This window comes from Chrysochloris asiatica, unplaced genomic scaffold (genome assembly GCF_000296735.1).
Source record: "Chrysochloris asiatica unplaced genomic scaffold, ChrAsi1.0 scaffold00014, whole genome shotgun sequence".
In the NCBI taxonomy this organism is placed as follows: domain Eukaryota; kingdom Metazoa; phylum Chordata; class Mammalia; order Afrosoricida; family Chrysochloridae; genus Chrysochloris; species Chrysochloris asiatica.
Window position 1 is genome coordinate 12,727,212 of NW_006408532.1, and position 19,948 is coordinate 12,747,159.

Sequence of the window (19,948 nt, forward strand, 5' to 3'; positions counted from 1 at the left end):
GCCATACATATTTTGAAAATACTAAAATGGTACTTCCTTTAAAATATTCTGAAATTCAGACTTTCTGAGAGACCAGATTGGCTTCATTTCCAGTTGCTCCAAACCAATCATCATAAAAATAAGAATTGCTTTGTGTGCACAACATGCTTTATAGATTTCATTTAAGGGCATGGGTCCAGTGTCTCTGGCTATTACAGCCACAATCCCCCACCACCAAGCTCTGTGCCAAGTGCCAGGTTGAGCACACCCCAGATTCTTGCATTTAGTCCTTACAAAAACACCATGAGGTCGGTTACACCATCTTAGCTTGCTTGATTATTTCATTTGGGGAAACGGAGGCTCAAAGCGATTAAAGGACTTGCTAATGGCTTCAGAGCCATGTCTGGACTTAGTTGTGTCCAACCCCAGAGTCCTGGGTCTTTTGAAGGCCAGGTCCTGCATCCTATAGATTATAGGAAACCTCAGAAAATCCAGAATTTGACAATACCTGTGATTGTCTGAAGGAGTCTTGGTGGCACTGTGGATTAAGTATTAGGCTGCTAACTGCAAGGTGGTGGTTTAAATCCACCAGTGGAAGAAAGATGTTGCAGTCTGTTCATGTAAAGATTTACAATCTTAGAAACACTGTGGAACAGTTCTACTCCATCCTATAGGGTTGCTATGAGTTGAAATCAACTCAGTAGTAGTGTGTTTGGTGGGTTTAGTGATGCTCAAGGGTCAAATTGAACTTAAGAAGAAGCTTATCAGGAATCCTGGTCCCCTCAGTTATACAGTTATATATTCCTGATATATAACTGATAAGAGGGTCTGAGGGTTCCCCAGGCCCATGGCTGGGTGCAGGGGCCCCTCCTGGCTGTTGTCAGTATCCCTAACTCACTGCTCCCTTAGTAGTCAGCAGAGTCTGAATGGTCGGCTCATCAAAGAGCACAGCGTTGTAATAACATTTTAAAAGCAGCCCATGACTAGTTTACTCCTTAATGGCTTGAGCAAGAGTCAGTTTACGATAGTAATGACTGGTTTCAGAGGGAGCATTGCCATTACAAACTGTTTTATAGCTCAATATGACAGCCGTGTTTTTTAATTAAGCAGCTATTTTGTGGCAACCAAGAGTCGACAGAGCCATGGAAACCCAAGCCTCAGGAGACCGATTCTCTGACTCTATGAAATGATCTTGCTGAGAGTCTCTCTCCTTTTTCAGTTGAATATCTTGTAGGCTGAAACTAGAGAATACCAGAAAGATGTTTGCCTGTGCTTTATTGACTATGCAAAGGCTTTTGACTGTGTGGATCATGACAAGCTATGGATAACATTTGAAGAATGGGTATTCTAGAACATTTAATTGTGCTCATGAGGAACCTATACACAGACTAAAATTTGGCAGTCGTTTGAACAGAACAAGGGGATACTGAATGGTTTAAAATCAGGAAAAGTGTATGCCACGGTTGTATTCTTTTACTATACTTATTCAATTTGTATTTTTAACAAATAATCTGAGAAGCTGGATTACATGAAGAAAAACCTGGCATCTGGAATAAAGGAAGACTCATTAGCAACTTTTAATATGCAGATGATACAACCTTGCTTGCTGAAAGTGAAGAGGACTTAAAATCACTGATGAAGATCAAAGACCACAGCCATCAGTATGGATTACACCTCATTGTAAAGAAAACAAAAATCCTTACAACTGGACCAATGAATAATATCATGACAAATGATAAAAAGATTGAAGTTGTCAAAGACTACATTTTCCCAGAATCCACAATCAACGGTCATGGACGCAGCAGTCAAGAAATCAAATGACATATTGCACTGGGCAAAATGTCCAAAAACAAAGAAAGCAGTTTGAGAACTAAAGCACACCCATCCAAGCCATGGTATTTTCAATAACCTCATATGCATGTGAAAGATGGAATTGAATAAGGAAGACCAGAGAAGAATTGGTGCCGTTGAGTTATGGTGCTAGAGAAGAATACTGAAAGTACCATGAATTGCCTGAAGAACAAACAAATCTGTGTTGGAAGAGGTACAGCCAGAATACCCTTTTGAGGTAGGAATGGTGAGATTTTGTCTCTCATACTTCAGACATATTATCAGGAGGGATCAGTCCCTGAAGAAAGACATCATGCTTGGTAAAGTGGAGGGTCAGAGAAAAAGAGGAAACCCCCCAACAAGATAGATTGACACCATGGCAGCAGCAATGGGCTCCAGCTAACAACAATTGTGAGGATAGTACGTGACTTGGCAGTGTTTTGTCCTATTGTGCATAGGGTCCCTGTGAGTTGGAACAGATTCCAAGGCATCAACAACAGCAATCCCATAGACAGCTGATGTGAGTCCACCCCAAGTCCCGGATTAAGAACTGGTTCTAGCACCAGGCTTCTGACCAACCAAGGGCAAGCCCACCTCTTCCTTGGGATGCTCTGGATTTGAGACGGTTTTGCCCCAAATGCAATTTTACCCCAATGCTACCATTTAGTAAGGTGTCTTGCTCAAACCTCACAACAACCCAATGTGTTTGGAATCAGCACCCTGTTTTCCAGAAGAAGGAACTGAAACATAGAAAAGTTATATGATTTGCCCACATCCGTCCAATTCCAAAGCCTAGTCATATGGTCTAATAACATACCAATTGTCACTAAATCAATTCCAACTCATGGCTATCCCATGTATGTCAGAGTGAAACTGTGCTTTTGAATCTCGCACTAGACAGCTTCTGTGCTTTATTTTTTTTCTTTTTTACCATCTACTTGGTTTACAGACAAAGTTTCAAAACTCTGTTTTAGAAAGCAGAGGATAAACTGATCCAGAAGGCTTATAAGTTATCCAAAGACACATTCAATGAAATTTAAGATAATTGATTAATAACATTCATCCAAAATGGTGTTCAAATTTTATTTGTTGGTTGCAACTTCTGCATGCCTGGGTCCATAGAGGTGTTTTATTGTGGGGGAGGGTTACTGGAAATTTAACTGGCTCAGTTCTGACCCTCAGGGAAAAACTACCTAGAAGGAAAGACCAAACATAACCCAAGTGAAACCTGGAGCAGATCTACGTTTTTTATACAATCAGGGGCCCAATGCAAGAAAAACATATACTAGAGCATTTCACTATTACAATTTTCACTAAAACATAGGGCCAGGTAACCATATGTCCAGGGCATCTCCAGGGCCTTAGTAGGGATCTGTGTGGATAAGAATCCCCAAAGCTCAAGTAATATCAACTTCACAGAAAAGCCACCTAGACACAAAATAAATAGCAAATAGCACAGCATGTTTACTGAAAATGTTTATTGAGCTCTGGGCAGGCCTGCAAAGGCTCAGTGTAACCCATGATCCCTGTCTCCTAGGCACAGCCACAACCAACATCTATGAGAAACAGTGGTGGGACATGGGTTCGGGGGTGGGAGGGTAGGGAAGGTCACCATGCTGGGAGAAGTATGTATGAAGGAGCCAGACAGCCTGGGTGGAACTTTCACCCCACCACTTAACTCTGTGGAACCTTGAGAAAGTGACCTAACCACACCGAGCCTTGCTTTTCCCCATCCTTAGAAGGCAGATGGAGTCCTGGTGTGGCTTTAATGTGTCAGACTGCAAAGTCATTTGAACTGCAAGGTCGTTGGTTCAAGCTCACCAGATGCTCCTTGGAAACCCTATACAGGGTCACTATGGGTCAGAATCGACTCGATGGCACTTCACAACAACAAGAAGGCAGATAGTATGTAAGGGGTACATAATAGAGTCACTGGATGGCACAAAAGGTTTAGTGCTTAATTACTAACCTAAAGGTCAGAAGTTCAAATACACCCAGAGGCTCCTTGGAAGAAAGCCTGCTGTTCTGCTTCCAAAAAGCCAGCCACTGCAATCCCTAAGAAGCACAGTTCACCAATAGTTAGAATTGGCTCATCAGCAACTAGCACTTTATGGAGCATATATAGTGCAGCACAAAAGCTCAGTAAATGTTAGTTACCTTGAGGAATACGTCTCCAGAATTCTTGACTTCTCAGTAGGATTCCTGGGGCTGTTTGGCTGCGCCTGTGCCTCCACAATCCCCTTGGGACTGACTCATAAGGGTTAGGGGACCTCAGAAGAGGCTGCAGTGTATACTGCCAGGATTCACGTCTCAACTGTTACATCCAGCTCTGGCTGTGATCTCAGGTGAGTTCTTCAGTCCCTTGAGTTTCAGAGAATAATAATAACTTAGTTAATGGGCTGTGGTGAGACCCAACCACCTGGAAGTGACAGCAGCCCACTCTCCCATCAGTTCTAGGAGCCCTCTGTCCTCCCCACACTCACTCCCACTGCTATCCCTGTGAGAGAGACTCTGGGCACATCCAAATGCTGGGGGCTCCTAGATTAGTATCTCCAGCCCTCCCTAACTGCCTGTGTGACTTCTCCAGCTGGTGTCTAACAAGCATCTGAATTGGTCCTGGATGTTGGCTGTGGCTCTGGACCTTCTGGGCAGATTCTGCAGCATCCCTCAAACAAATATCTGCATCCTAAGCAGTTTCAGCATGGCAGCCTGCAAAAACAGTGGAATCTCTTCCATAGCCAAACTCCCAATTCCCACCTTCTAAACCTACTCTCCCTTCATCTTTCCCAGCTCAGTACTGTAAATGACAACTTCATTTTCCCAGTTGCTTGGGCCAAAAACCTGAACGTTAAACTTAACATCTCTCTTTGTGTCGTGCCCTATTTCAGATGCCTCCGCAAATCCGGATCTGACTACTCCATGTTTTCACTCCAACCCAAACCCAGTTTCCTCCCACTTGGACTGTTTGCAGCAATTGCCTCCCACTAGCCTTCCCTAGTCCATCCTGGTAGCCCCGTCCCACTAGCAGTGTATGAGGCTTCAGTAACCTAAATCAGATCATACCCAGACTCTGCAATCCAAAAGCATCAGAATTAATCTAGAATTAATTTAGCACAGTCCTTACAAGGCTCTACATTTTCTCATTCCTTCAACCTTTCTTCTACACAAACCACACTGGCCTCCATGTTTTTCATACATACACAGAGTACTTCTACCCCAGGGCCTTTGAGCTCTTTGTTGTTCTTTCCAGGAACACTCTCCTTATAGAAATCCCAGTAGCTTTCTTCCCCATCACCTTATGTTGTTATTGCTAGGTGCCGTCTAGTCAAGTCAGTACCTATTCATAGCAACCCTATGCACAACAGAACAAAACACTGTCCCGTCCAGGGCCAACCTCATAATTGTTGCTATGCTTGAACCCATTGCTTCCCCCACTGTGCCAATCCATCTTGTTGACGGTCTTCCTCTTTGTCTCCAACTCTCCACTTTTTTTTGGTTCTGACTCAGGGACGTTTTATTGGGCTTCCGAGGTTCAGAAAGCCTCATCTTTCTCCCACGGAGCAGCTGGTAGATTTGAACTGCTTACCTTGCAGTTAGTGGCTCAACTCATGGCCCGCTACTCTACCAGGGCTCCTATAAAGTTACAGTAGACTGTTGTATTCACTAGGTCCCATTTTCCAATTGGAATTTCTAAAGTCTATATGGTTATAGTAATGGATAATGAAAGCGAGAATTTCTTGTTGGCCACCTGAATGTCTTCTTTCGTGAAGTGGCCTCTACCCATTTTTTAATTGGATTATTTGTCTTCTTGTTGAAGTGTTAAAGTGTTCTATAAATTTTAGAGACTAGTCCCCTTTCTGATATGTCATTGCCATTCCGCGCCCCCAAGTCTGTGGGTTCTGTTTTTACTCTTGGTAACGTTTTTTGATGCATGAAAGTGTTTGGTTTTTAGGAGGTCCCAGTCATCTATTTTGTCTTTTGCTGTTTGTGTGTTGTCATTTATATTTAATAGTATATTTATGCCATGTATCAGAGCCCCTGGAGTCCTAGTGTGGCACTGGACCACTAACCACAAGGTCGGGGGTTCAAACCCACAAGTCACTCCTCAGAAACCCTGTACAGGGTGGCTATGAGTAGGAACCAACTTGACAGCATTTAACAACAACAACAGAGTCCCTTAGTTTGTTCCTATTTTTTCAGTGATGATCTTTATAGTTCTTAGTTCTAGATTTCACATTTAGGTCTTTAATCCACATTGAGTTTGTTTTTATACGTGGTGTGAGATATGGGTCTTGTTTCATTCTTCTGCAAATGAATTTCTAGTTTTGCCAGCATCATTTGTTGAAGAGACTATTTTTTCCCCATTTAATGTGTTTTGGCCCTTTGCTGAAGATCAGTTGACTATAGGTGGATGGATTTCCTTCTGGGTTTTCAATTTGGCTCCACTGATATATGTACCTTTCATTGTATCAGTATCAGGCTGTTTTGAGTACTGTGGCTGTGTAGTAGGGTTTGAGATTGGTAAGTGATTGGCCTTCAACTGTGTTCTTCTTTTTTAGAAATGCTTTACTTATCCAAAGTCTCTTGTCTTTCCATATAAAGAAAGTGATTAGTTTTTACCATCTCTTTGAAGAATGATGCTGGAATCTGGATTGGGATTGCATTATATCTATAAATTGCCTTGAGTAGTGTTGACATTTTCATGATGTTAAGTCTTCCTATCCCTGAGAATGGTATATTTTTCTCTTTTTCTAGGTCACTTTTGGTTTCTTATAGTAGTATTTTATAGTTTTCTTTATATAGGTCTTTTGTATAAGTATTGCATCTTTTGGGTGGCTACTGTAAATGGTATTGTTTACCTGATTTCCTTTACAGAGCTCTCTTTATTAGTACAAAGGAATTCAACTGATTTGTGGCTGTTGTTGATCTTGTACCTGCCACTTTGCTAAATCTTTCAATGAGTTCCAATCATTTTCTTGCTGAGTCTCTAGGACTTACTATGTATAAGATCATATCTTCTGCAAATAGAGAGAATTTACTTCTTCTGTGCCAATTTGAATGCCTTTAATTTCCTTTTTGGGGAGTGCAGTGGGATAAGCACTGGCCTGCGAACCTCAAGGCTTTTAGTTTAAGCCTCCAGCCACTCCATGGGAGAAAGATGAGACTTTCTGCTGCTGCAAGAATTTAAAGTCTTAGAAAACCTGTACAAGGTCACTATGAGTTGGAACCATCTCAAAGGCACTTAACAACAACAATTTCCCTTTATTGCCTTATAGCTCTGGCTAAGACCTCCAGCACAGTATTGAGTAGGAGTGGTGATAAAGGGTGTCTGTCTGGTTCCTGTTTGCAAGGGGAAGACTTTCAATTTCTCTCCATTCAGAGTGATGTTGGCTTTTGGTTTTGTATATATTCCCATAATTATGTTGAGGAATTTCCCTTTTATTCCTATTTTGTTGAGTATTTTTATCATAATTGGGTGTTGTTGTTGTTGTCAGGTGCCATCGAGTCGGAACCGACTCATAGCGACCCCATGCACAGCAGAACGAAACAATGTCCGATCCTGGGCCAACCTCACTACCGCTGCCACACCGAGTCCATCAATGATGCCACCTGGCTGATCCATCTCATTGGGGGTCTTCCTCTTTTTCTCTGACCCTCCACCCTACCCAGCATGACATCCTTCTCCAGCGATTGTTTCCTCCGGACAATATGTCCAAAGTAGGAGAGACGAAGTTTAGCCATCCTGGCCTCCAAGGCGTACTCTGGCTGCACTTCTTCCAAAACAGATCTATTGGTTCTTTTGGTTGGGTTTAGTCAAATGCCTTTTTTTGCATCAGTTATATGATCATGTGTTTTTTTTTCCTTTTTAAAAAAATTCATGTAGTGAATTATGTTGATGGTTTTTCTAATATTGAACCACCACTGCATGCCTGATATGATTCTAACTTGGTCATGGTGTATTATTTTTTTGATAAGTTGTTGGATTCTGTTGACGAGCATTTTGTTGAGAATGTTTGCATCCATGTTCGGTGGGGATATTGGCCTTTTCTTTTTTAGTGATGTCTTTGCCTGGTTTGGGCATTAGAGTTATTCTTGCTTCATAAAATGAATTCAAACGTTTTCTTTTCTTTTCTATATTCTGGAATAGTTTGAGTAGAGATAGTATCAGCTCTTCTCTGAATGTTTGGTTTGAATTCATCAGTAAAGTCATTTGGACCTGGACTTTTTAAGTGGGGAATCTGCTCACAAGGTTTTAAAGTCCCAGTTGCTACTCATCAAAGTAGGATGTAGACCATGGCCTTTGTGGACTAATTGCTATTATGCCAATGACCTGAGTGTCCTCTGAGACTATGGTCCTGAGTCCCAGGAATATAAATGTCTTGATAGTCATAATAAATACCTTTGTTGCTGGCTTTTGTATGCACCGCACTGTACTTTCTTCATAGAGAGTTTACCATATAACAGTGTATATTTCAACTTGTAGTCAGCAGCATCCAAACTTGCATGTCATGCATCTTTTGACTGTTGTAGCATTATCTCTCTATTTGGTTTTCTTTAAAAGATTACCATGAAATGCACTGTGGCTCCCAAACCCAGGAAAACCAGTACTGCTGTGTGAGCAGGAGCATGGAGCAAAGGCAAAGTATCAAGTTGGAAGTGAAATAAAAAGTCATTAGACAACATGAAGGTGGAAAATCAGTGATTCCTCATGATTTAGGCATGTTGTACTTGACAATCATGATGACCTTCAAAAACAAAGAAATTCTCCAAGGTCCTAAAGGATCCCCTCCACTGAAAACTACAAGGTTAATGAAAATGAGAGGAGGATCTATATCAGATATGGAAAATTTGCTAATGACATGGACTGAGAACCAACAACCAAAGTGAATCTTTCTCAACACATTGACAATCAGTGCTAGGATGCAAGGAAACAAATTATTTCCCTAAAGAAAAAGTAGAACCAGACTACGATATGGCATTCATACAACATCCACATCGCATAGCATCCTATTTCACAGAATATATTTTGGATTTATGTGATTTATGACTGTAATTACTTTGTGTATTATCTTTCACACTAGAATATTACCTCTATAAGGGCGGGAACTTTGTTCTACTCAGTAATGTATCCTTAGCTCCCACAACAGTGCCTGGCACAGGGTGAAAGCTGAATACATATTTGTTGAGTGAATGAATGAATGCAAGTAAGATCCTTGACCCAGAGCCTGAGGACATAAACTAAGCTGTTGTGCTCTTTTATGATTGGGACAGTCAGCCAGCCCTGCAGAATGAAGAGATCTATAAAGGTGGTTCTCTCCTCCTTGTCCTTGGTCCCTTTCTGTGCCTTTCACAGTTGTACATTCTCTCCGTGTCGTCACTTGAGTCCCAGTGCCCTCTCCATTTTACCCACCCAAACAGTGCCCTAGTCTGCACCAGGTGTGGGCTCCAACTCTTCATAGCACAGCTCTGTGTATAAACAAGGGTGAGCAGCTTACCTGTACCCCTCTAGGGAATTTCCTCTTGGATCAAAGGCATGTGCTAAGGAGACTTCCTTGTGCAAGGTAGTCTCCTGGGGATGAGGGTGCAGTACAGCATCCAGAACCCCACCCAAGCTGATTCTGAGATTGGAAACCTGGAACCACATAGGCCAGAGGAGTCTAATTATGGGCCTGCTGTTAGTGGGCACAGGACATGCAGTTAATAAGAAGAAGCAGTATGTCCTGTCTGGAAGAAAGGACAGACACCCTGAAATGGAACCTGAGCAACTCCCTAACAAGAAGTCTTCCTGCTCCAGAGAAATAATGGACAATCCACCAAATCATGCATTTCGTCATCTGAATGCTATAGTGTCCCTATGACCAGGCAATGTGCTAGCTGCAGGGGAAATAACAAGGATGACTGGGACACTACCCCGCTTTCAGACAGCTGTAATCCAGAAATCCGTATGTTCTTGGATGGAACCAGAAATGCCAGCCGGGCTTGGGAACAGGGCAGGAGGCAGAATGAGCCATGTCTACATCTGCATCAAAAATCCCAACTCTATGCACTGCATCCCATCCTCCTAGTATGGGCTCCCCCATGTATCCAGGTAACTTCTCTACCTTTTGCCTTTCTCTGACCTGCAGGTGATCCTTGGGAAGCTGTATGAGACCCGGAGTAGTCAGCTGAGAAAGTACAAGCCACCTGTGAAGCTGGATGCACTCTGGCAAATGCCTCACTTTCAGAAGGTCAGAATTCACCTCCATTTGCTCCTCCCTGCACCCAAAGCAGAAAGCCAGTGCCTTGACTAGCTCTTTGTGCCATCTCCAAGTTCTGAGACCCCACGTAACCACACTAGAACTATTTTCCATAGCGTTTTCAAGGCTCTGGCCTTTTGGAAGCAGCTCACCAAGCCTTCTTCCAAGGCACCCTTGTGTGGGTTTGAACCTCCAACCTTTTAGTTAGTAGTTGAGTGCTTAACTTTGTGTGCTATCTAGGGACTCGGAATCAATTTGAAAGCAAGTAGTTTGTTGGGTTTGGCTTAACCACCCATTGTCATAACAACAATAATCAGCAATTGTTGTTGTTGTTAAGTGCTATTGAGTTGGTTCCGACCCATAGCAATCCTGTATAGGGTTTTCGAGGAGCAGCTGGTGAGCTTGAACTGCTGCACTTGCAGCTCAAATGGCTTTGCAGTCTGGTGCATTAACCCACTGTGCCACACCAGGACTCCAATCATAGCAATAGCTAATAGTTAATGAGTATTTCCTAAGTGCTCCACTTAAATTAATCTCATTGTATCTTTACACTCACTGGAGGAGCTACTGTTACCAGCCCCATACTCTAATTGGAAACTGGCCCATAAGATAGCTGGTAAGTGACAGAGTTTAGGGTTGGACCCACGCCATCTGACAGACTGAAGACCCTGTGTGTATGTCCACCTTGAGTGGATATTGTCTGGGCAAAACAGCCCTATGGAGATGGTGTCGTGGGGTACCAAGTCTGGGGCTGGGGACTTGGGGCTTCCCCAGTGCCAAACCTTCCACAGGGTATTATCCCCACAGAGGACTGATAGAGGTACATGACATTCACCCAGATGGGTCTAGACAAGGACCCGCAAAACCACCATGCTCAGGCCCCAAAACTGAGCCTGTGTTCACTTAGCCACGTAGAGTTTCATCTTCAGCAGCTTTTAGGCAGGAAAGAACGGCATAGAGCTGAGGATTGGGAGACACTGTGCAGAGGAAGGGAAATGCAAGATTTGGGGACAGCAGTTTCAGGATGGGAGGAGGCTGCATGTGATCCATTCAAACACAGCAAGCCTTTCCATCTGGTCACAGGGGACATGCCTGCTCCCCGAAAAGACAGCTGCATCAACAACGTTCCTGGCCAGCCCAAGCCCAGTGCTGTGTTGTGTTAAACTGCAATTTAGACAATGAAGGGGCCTGTGCCTTCCTGAGGCTAATGCATTTGAACAAGCTGCTGAGCTTCGAGGAAGAAACCTGCTTCACCCCCCACCCCTTGATGTGGCCTCTCATGTCCTGCCCAAGTGGCCTCCATCAGCATATGTCAGTGACCATTTGCCTGGCTGCTTTTCAGCCCACGCAGCCGCCACCACCAAGCACATGGTTTGTGTCAAGGGAAGAACATACTGAGTGCTATTTAGGAGGTGGGGAAGTCACTGAAATGCACCAGAGTCCTTGCTTTGTAGCTCCTCTCCAACACTCATCTCTGGTTTCTCTGTCTGTCTCCATTTACTGCTTGTCTCAACAACACCCTTCCTTCTCCCTTCTCTTTCTCACTCTCAGCATTTCCTCCCATTGCCTCTGTCCCAGTCCCTTGCCTTTCTTCCTTTGCTCCTCTCCTTCCTCTCATTTTCCCTGATGTCCATGGGGCATAGGCAACCAGGGATACAGCCCAAAGACCAGGACCCACAGCTGCCTGGAATTTAATAAAATGCCCTCTTGGTGCCCTGTTTGCAGTACCAACTCCTTTATCTTCTACTTGGAAACCACCTAAACTATCAAGGCAACGGTCAGTGGAGGATGCAGGCCTTACTAACGGTCAGTGGAGGATGCAGACTGTTCTTCCCCCAACAGAGCAAGGAAAGGGGCATCTCCTTACCCCAACCCTCAAGTGACACTGATACTGTGATGCTAGGAGCTGCTTGTCCCCTATACCTTTGTAGCCTCCCAGTACTTGGCCCATAGCATGAGCTCAAATGCGTAAATGAATGAATGAGCTCCTACTTTCAAAAGAGAGAGTGAGACTAGCTGCCATGGTCTCTCCCAGTCCTTAGACTGCTATTATAAACACCACTAATGATAGCCTTTAGAATAGACATCATTATTCCTATGGGATGAACCAGAGTCTGAGTGCCCTACATAGAGAAGGACTAGATTTGGAACGCGGCTTCATGTGAACACACGCCCAAGCTTGTAGGCACTACTCGCTGTGTATCATAGAATATGAGAGTGTAAACCTGCAAGCTCCAGTATGCATAGGGTATTTTCAACTTTTCTGAGGATGTTCACATCCCACTTCTCAGGATTCTGTGAGGTAGAGGCACCATGTCATCCATTCCCTGTTGACCAAGGGAAAGGAGGACTAACTTGTGTGAGACCCTTAGAGCAGGGCTCACCCCTGGGCTCTGTCCTGTACAGTTCAGCAGAGACCCGTTCGTCCTCAGAGTTCTGTTGTTACAGGTACGATGTTCAGTACTCTCCTTTTTGGGAGATGGCACATTGGTATTTATGAGGCCTTACTATCTGTCAAAGAAACACTGGTGGCACTGTGGGTTAGGCATTGGGCTGCTAACAGCAAGGCTGGTGGTTCAAACACACCAGTTACTCCAACGGAGAAAGATGAGGCTGGAAAGATTCAGTTGTAGAAACCCTATATGGGGTCACTGAATCAGAATCAGCTCGATAGCAGTGAGTTTAGTCTTGGCTTTACTGTGTGCCAAAGAGCCTTGGTGGAGCTGTGGGATAATCATGGAGCTGCTAACCACAAGGTTGGCGGTTCAAACCCACCATCCGCTCCTGGGGAGAAAGATGAGGTTGTCTGCTCCCACAAAGATTAGCAGGCATAGAAACCCTAAGGAGCAGTTCTACTCTGTCCTATAGGATCTTTATGAGTCAGAATCAACTCAATGGCAATGGGTTTGGTTTAGAATTATGTGTCAAGTGGTGGGCATTCATTATCTCGTAGATGTATAGATGTAATGTATCCATTCTACAGATGTGCAAACTGAGGCCTAGAGAGGTAAAGGACCATGGCTGGTAAGAAGGGGATCCCAGATTCATTCTGGGCTGCCTAACCACAAGGTTGGTCTGTGATGCCTTGCAAGGAATCCTTCTCTGACTTCTCAGCTCCCCACGAACAGGCCCACTTCTTCACCATGGAAGGGCTACCTTCCTCTTCCCAGCTTTTTTCAAACACTACAATTAATGTATTTGTTGTGCAATTTGCTGTTCCATTCCCTCCTCCTTGTAGAATGTGAGTCCCACCAGAACTATGCCTAGCATGGTGCATGGCACCTAGTAAATGTCTGTTGAATGAATGGCGAGCTCAGACTAGAGGAAGAATTTAAAACTCATTCACAGACCTTCCAAAAGCCCCCTTCCCAAACTAAAGGCTCCAGAACCCACCACCGCTGGTAGCCACAGAACTGAGACTGGGGGCAATTCAGGAGGCCCGGTGCAGCCAGAGCTGTTAAACACTGCTAGGCCCGCTGCTGGCATCCAGAGCAAAGCCCCAGGAGGGTCTTTGTGCCTCCTGTCCTTACTGATCCGCCGCCCCTCCCCCGCTCCCACCCCAGACCCCATTATGAAGGGAAACAGCGCTTCCAAAAAGTTGAACCTGTCAAGGTGATGGATAGCCTAAATGGACTCTCCCCTCTCACGAACAGATGTCGACGCTGAACTCTGTCAGAAATAATTAAACACCTTTCACATGGAAAAGCAGCAGGCAGGGGCGCAAGGCCGCTGCTCCGGCTGGGTCAACGCGAGCGAGCAAGCTGGCTTTCTGCACCAACTTCGCCAGCCACGAAGGGGTGCTCCGCAAGGGGCTGCTGAGCGCCCCGCCTGCCCAGGGATCTCGGTGGGCACTTAGTTGGGTCGTGAAACTCACAAGGGTCAAGAATAGGCGATGAAAACATCCCTTAGCACAGTTCCAGACAGAGGGTCAGCTGACTGCTAGCAAGTGGCTTTCAGGTTGTTGTTGTTATGTGCCGTGGAGTTGATTCCGACTCATAGCGACCCTGTACAGGGTTTCCGAGGCTGTAAATCTTTAAGGGAGCAGAAAGCCTCATCTCTCTCCCTGGAACAGCTGGTAGTTTCTAACTGCCGACCTTGCGGTTCACAGCCCGATTCGTAACCACTACGCTACCAGAGTTCCTTGGCTTTCAGGTGGGGACATTAATACTGTGCCTGGGGCCAGCTGCGAGGCCAGGCCAGTCACCGACCCTTTCTGGGCCTCAGTTTCCTCATCGGAAAATGAGGGGGTGGGACTAGGTTCTTGAGGGCCTCTTCCAGCAGGAATTCTGTGATTCTGGTTCCACTGGTTGTGGAACCATGTAGGTGGGGGAGTGGGGACCCCTGGAGGAGGCACACCCCAGAGTTAACTGTCAGGAGAGACAGCTTGTACCCTCCCTCAGAGTCTCATTTGGGGATAGGACAGGAACTCATTGTCTCCCAGCCACCCAGTAGAGGTGGCACTGGGGTTTGAGCACCTCTGTACAGGGTGCATTGGGGAAGGGGATTGGGGTGTTGGCAGGGAGGGAGAAGAAAAGCAGGGTGAGCCAGAGAACCTTACTTACTACTCCCTGCCTGTCAGGTGGTTGTTCCTGACCCCAGGGGCTTTATGTGAGACCCAATTTTCTATAAAATAGGCCAACGCTGATTCCCTGGCAGGGTTATGGGAGGGTTACTGTAAGAGGAGATATGTGTACAAGGTTTAGCCCTGTGTCTAGTCATGGTTCATTCACATATCTTTTCATTGAGCACTTTTGTGCTAAGTTCTGTTCTTGGCACTGGTGATATTGTGGTGACCAAGCCACCTTCAGTTTATTACTGCTGCTGCTATGCTATTGGTGTCTGGTATGGATGGAATGGATGGATGGATAGGCAGGTGGCTGCCCAGGTGGATGGCTAGACTGTGGACATTTGGAGAAGCTTCAGTGGTCAAAGACCTGAAGCAGAAGGGAGACATCAACCTTAGATGGCAGCCCAAGTTTGGGGTGTGGGCATGATCCAGCCACATGAAACATAATCACAGTATGGGCCGACCCGCAGTAGGATTTCCAAGGGCCACTGTAATAAAGTGCCACAAAGTAGGGAGAACAGAAATGTATTGTTTCACAGTATTGCTGTTAAGTGTCATCAAGTCAGTCCCAACTCATAGTGACCCTGTGCACCACTGAATGAAATACTGCCCAGCCCTGTGCCATCCTCAAAACCATTGCTATGTTTGAGTCCATTGCAGGGTATGAATCTGAATTCAGGGGGTTGGATGGGGCCATCCTCTTTCCAAAAGCTCTAGGGGAGGACCCTTTGTTGTCTTTCCCAGCTTCTGGTAACCCCAGGCATTCTTTAATTTGTAGATGCATCTTCACATAACTGTCCTTCCTCTGCCTGTGTCTCTTCTCTTTTATAAGGATACTACTGTGCATCGGACTGCAAAGATGGTTTGAACCGCCAGGTTGATGGTTCAAACTCACCAGCTGCTCCTCAAAACTCTATAGGGTTATTAAGGGTCAGAACCAACTCAACTGCACTTAACAACACCCTACTCCTGTTTGACCTCATGTTAACTGATGCCATCTTCAAAGACCCAGTTTCAAACAAAGTCACATTCACAGGTACCAGGGGTTAGGACTTCAAGATATCTTTCGAGGGGACACAATGCAATCCATAACACCCATCCCCTTCACAGGTGCCTTTTGCAGATCCTCCTCAGGAGTTTCATATCCTCCCAATGGAGAGAAGATACCCCAGCTTGCCCAGGACAGTTCTAGTTTGGTCCCGTTGCCCAAGTGTGATTATTAATAGCACTTCCTGTTGCTCACCAAACGGCTTTTTCTGAACCACACATTCTATTGTTTTTGTTGTTAAGTGCCGTCAAGTCATAATGACCCTGAATGTTCCCAAGAAGCAGCTGGTGAGTTTGAACTGCTAACCTTATGGTTCAAACCAGACCTTGCAGTCCAGTGTTTATCCTACAGCAACATACCAGGACTCCACACATTCTATGGTCAGCCATAGAAAGGTCTGCCATTGGTAAATGCCTGATGACAAGTGTTCCTGAAAGCTTATGGCAGCACCAATAACATGGTGAAAGATTGGAATGAAGGAATGGCTAAAATACATGCTGGTAGATTCATACCACCATTAAACATCATAACTTTGGTGTTTGATGTGTATTTTCTGATAATTGAATTACATATTGTTGGGTGGAAAAAACTGGTTACCTATGTTTATTTCAATACACATCTGTGTACATAGACAAACATCTAGAAGGAGGATCTTCCCAAGGGTTACAGTAGATGATCTCTGGGGGGTGAGAAGTAGACTGAGGTGCTGCAGGTTAATATGCTGGACTGCAAGGTTGACTTAGACCGCAAAGTCAGCAGTTCAAACTCACCAGCCACTCCTTGGGAACCCTGTACAGGGTCACTATGAGTTGGAACTAACTCGACGACACTTAACAACAAATACTCTTTTCTGAAATGTTTGTGTTTTTACCATGAGTACACTCCTGGTGTGGTGCTGTAGGATCAGCACTGGATTGTGAACCACAAGGTCGGCAGTTCAAACCCACCAGCTGCACCTCAGAAACCCTATACAGGGTTTCTATGAGTCAGAACTAACTCAATGGCACTTAACCACAACACTTAACTTTTACAAAACAAGTAAGGCTATTTTATTTTTTATTTGAATCTCCTGGGAATGGGGATTCTACAACCTTTCTTGGGTCTTTTTCTCAGTTTTCAGCCTTCTTTCCATCAGTCCTTCCCATTGTCTCACTAATGCTCACATGCTGCTGGACAAGCCTAGTTTCTTGTATTCGGTTTCCATCAAGGCATAAAGCTCTGAGGCAAACAATATACCCCAGCAGTGAAGTCAGCTGACTTCCCAAGTTTGGATCTTCATGTTATAATCGGGGACCCAAAATCCATGTTACAAGAGATGTGTTTGCCCAAGTAGCTGGCAGTTTCCTATACATTCCACCCTTCTTCTGCCTTAGCAGCCCTTGTCTCTCCTCTCCAAACTTGATATCCACTGACATTACATAGTCATTCAGTCACTAAAGTATGAACAAATTGACTATATTTTCACTTGGCTTTTGGTTTCAGCCCCACTGCTTTAGAATAATGGCCCAAGCTATTAAGCTAACAGTTTGATTTACAAGCTCTTGTGCTCTGAACGCTAGGATCAGACTTCTCTCTTTGTGGAAGACTAACCCTGCCTCAGGTCTCCTGGGCCCCAGGCTCCCTGATAGACTTGCAGCTGGAGGAGAAAAATATCAGCACAATCAGCCAAGCAGTGACACTAAGAGATGCACTTGATTAGTGAAAGCTGCTGATTCTAAGAAAGGATTTTCTTTCTCACCTTTAAGCTTTCCTACAAATCATAACTGGCTGGGAAGTTAACTCTCTGTTAAATCCCCAGAGCAGGTTCTTAGCCTGTCCACTCCACTGCTTCCACCTTGCCTAAGGGCTTGCCCAGTACAAATAGAAGGTCATTCTCCACAAAGTGTCTTCAACCCCAAAGTCATTCTTTCAAGGTCCAGGGAAGACAGAACCCTTCAGTTCACTTGCCCCTCCCAGAGACCTCTGCACCAGCAATGTATTTTAAGAATCCTGTCGCTTTCTTGCGCTGGAATAAGAATTACCCTATGTTTCCATGTAGGGCTCTGAGTGCGGGAATGGAATGTGTCACATACAGAAACAGGGCACTGGGAAGAATGATTCAGAGGCCCTGATGCAGTTGACATTTCTTCCCTAAATACAGATACCCCCTCATTATAAATTGGATCAGTATGCAGAAGAGCAGACTTGCTGAAGGGATAAAAGCAGGGGCTTTAGTGGTTCTACATCATCTGGCACTGCAGAGGTATAGCAGTTTAGGCACCTGTTCAGGAGGTGACATTGTTGCTCAAACACTGGCAAGTCACAAATAGCCAGAGCTGAAGCTCTGAGAACAGGATGAGAGGAAAGGGAGAAAGTAGCCAAGTTCCTATAGCAGAAGAAACTCAAGTCCTAAAGAAAGATATCAGATGCCGATGATGGGGCCCAGGACAGCCAAGAGGGAGTGGGGCTGATGCCTTAACTTCCAGCTGGACTAGCACTACAACCCAGGATCATCCCTTTAATCTTTCCAGCCCCTGAGGAATGCCCAGTTTAATCCAGAAGGCTCTTCTCCACACTGGATGTGAAAATACTTCAAATTTTACCTTGAAAATCAACCAGAAAATAGAAAGACATATTGTTGAGGCGACCACCAATACATTTCTAATCTCTAGAGATAGCTCAAGTCTCATGTGGTGTTTGGATGGTTGATGGGATCTGGGGGGACCTCTAATTTCTTCCCCCAAAAGAATAAATCCTTGATGATCTAGAGAGGATTCCACTGACTTAAGGATGGGTTTGGGCTACCACCTCCGGAGTGACTTCCTCATTGTTCCCACTTGACAGCCTCTGTCACTGGCACTAATGCAGTTTGGTACAATAAAAAACCAAAGTTGTCACCTATGACCAGCTGCAGGTTCTATCAGATAACAACATTAGAAGAACATCACTTGGATAAACTGAAAGTTTGCTCAAACTGAACTTTGTCAAAAGGGCAGGTGAGATGATGAGATGAATCAAGATGTTGGCATATCTTTTTATCTAAAGGCACAGGCAGCAAACACAATCTCACGTGTTCCCCTTGGAGAAGCAAAGTTCATGGTCATGGGGAAAAAGGAAGGCCATAGGAATACTATTCTGGCTTCTTCCCATTCTTTCCTGGGGAATGATGTTCTGTTGTTGTTCTTAAATTCTGTAGAGTTGGTTCTGACTCACAGTGACTCTGTTGAGGGATTATGAATAGTGGCTGTTGGTTTTGAACTGTTAACTTTGAGGTTAGTGATCCAGTGCTTATCCTACAGCACCAATGATGCCCTTTTGTTGTTGTTAGGTGCCATCGAGTTGGTATCGACTTGTAGAGACCCTGTGCACAATAGAACAAAACACTGCCCAGTACTGGGCCAACCTTACAATTGTTGCCGTGCTTGAGCCCATTAATGCTGCCATTTTGCCAATCCATCTTGCTGGGGGTCTTCCTCTTCTTTTCTGACCCTCTGCCTAACCAAACATGGTATTCCTCTCCAGCAACTGGTCCCTCCTGACAATACGTGTGAAGTATGAGAGATGAAGTTTGGCCATCCTGACCTCCAAGGAGCACTCTGTCTGCACTTCTTCCAACACAGATCTGTTTGTTCTTTTGGCAGCCCATGGCACTTTCAATACTCTCCTTCAACACTGTAACTCAAAATGATGCCCTAGTGCAATGCAAAAAGTGTGAGCGGTTTGACCAAAGTAACAGTAAGATGGCTGGAAGTGTAAGAGAAGGGATGGAAAAAGCCATTCTAAAGACAGACCTCTCATATAGCAGGAACCACATCAACAGCTCTCACATCCTGAGCACATGTTGGGTGTCAGGCTGGCTACTTTTGTGGATGCCTCATTTCATTTCAACACTCACAACACTTATGTGGTAGAGGTATTTTATACGGCTTCAGAGATGAGGAAACCAAGGCTCAGAGGCTTAGTATCACTTGTCCTAGGTTAATAGCCAGCAAGTGACAGAGGGGAGACTTGACCTTCTGGTTGGTTGCCTCCAGGCCTCAGGCTGTGGAGGAACCAATAAATACCAAAGACCTGCCACTCAGGTCAGGGGTCAGGGAGAGAATAAATTCAGGATGAGTGAGGGGAAGTAAAGGGCAGTGGAGAAAGAGGAAGTTGTCCAGAGGGTCGTGGCCTGCCCTGTTCTGGCTGATTTAATCTCTTGCAATAAACCAGACCTCCCACTGCCTTAAAGGCCTTTTGTTGTTAAGTGCCTTCGAGTCAGTTCTGACTCATAGAGACCCTGTATAGGATTTCCGAGGAGCTGCTGGT

At 44.8% G+C, this 19,948-nt stretch overlaps 1 protein-coding gene across 1 annotated transcript in view; it reads left to right on the forward strand.

Moving 5' to 3' along the window:
- LOC102812348 (chromosome unknown open reading frame, human C9orf171) overlaps positions 1-19,948 on the forward strand; it is a 221,405-nt gene that overhangs the window by 174,537 nt on the left and 26,920 nt on the right. The window contains exon 5 of the mRNA XM_006834896.1: positions 9,936-10,037. Coding sequence (XP_006834959.1) covers positions 9,936-10,037 — 102 coding nt within the window. The remainder of the gene's footprint in view (positions 1-9,935; positions 10,038-19,948) is intronic.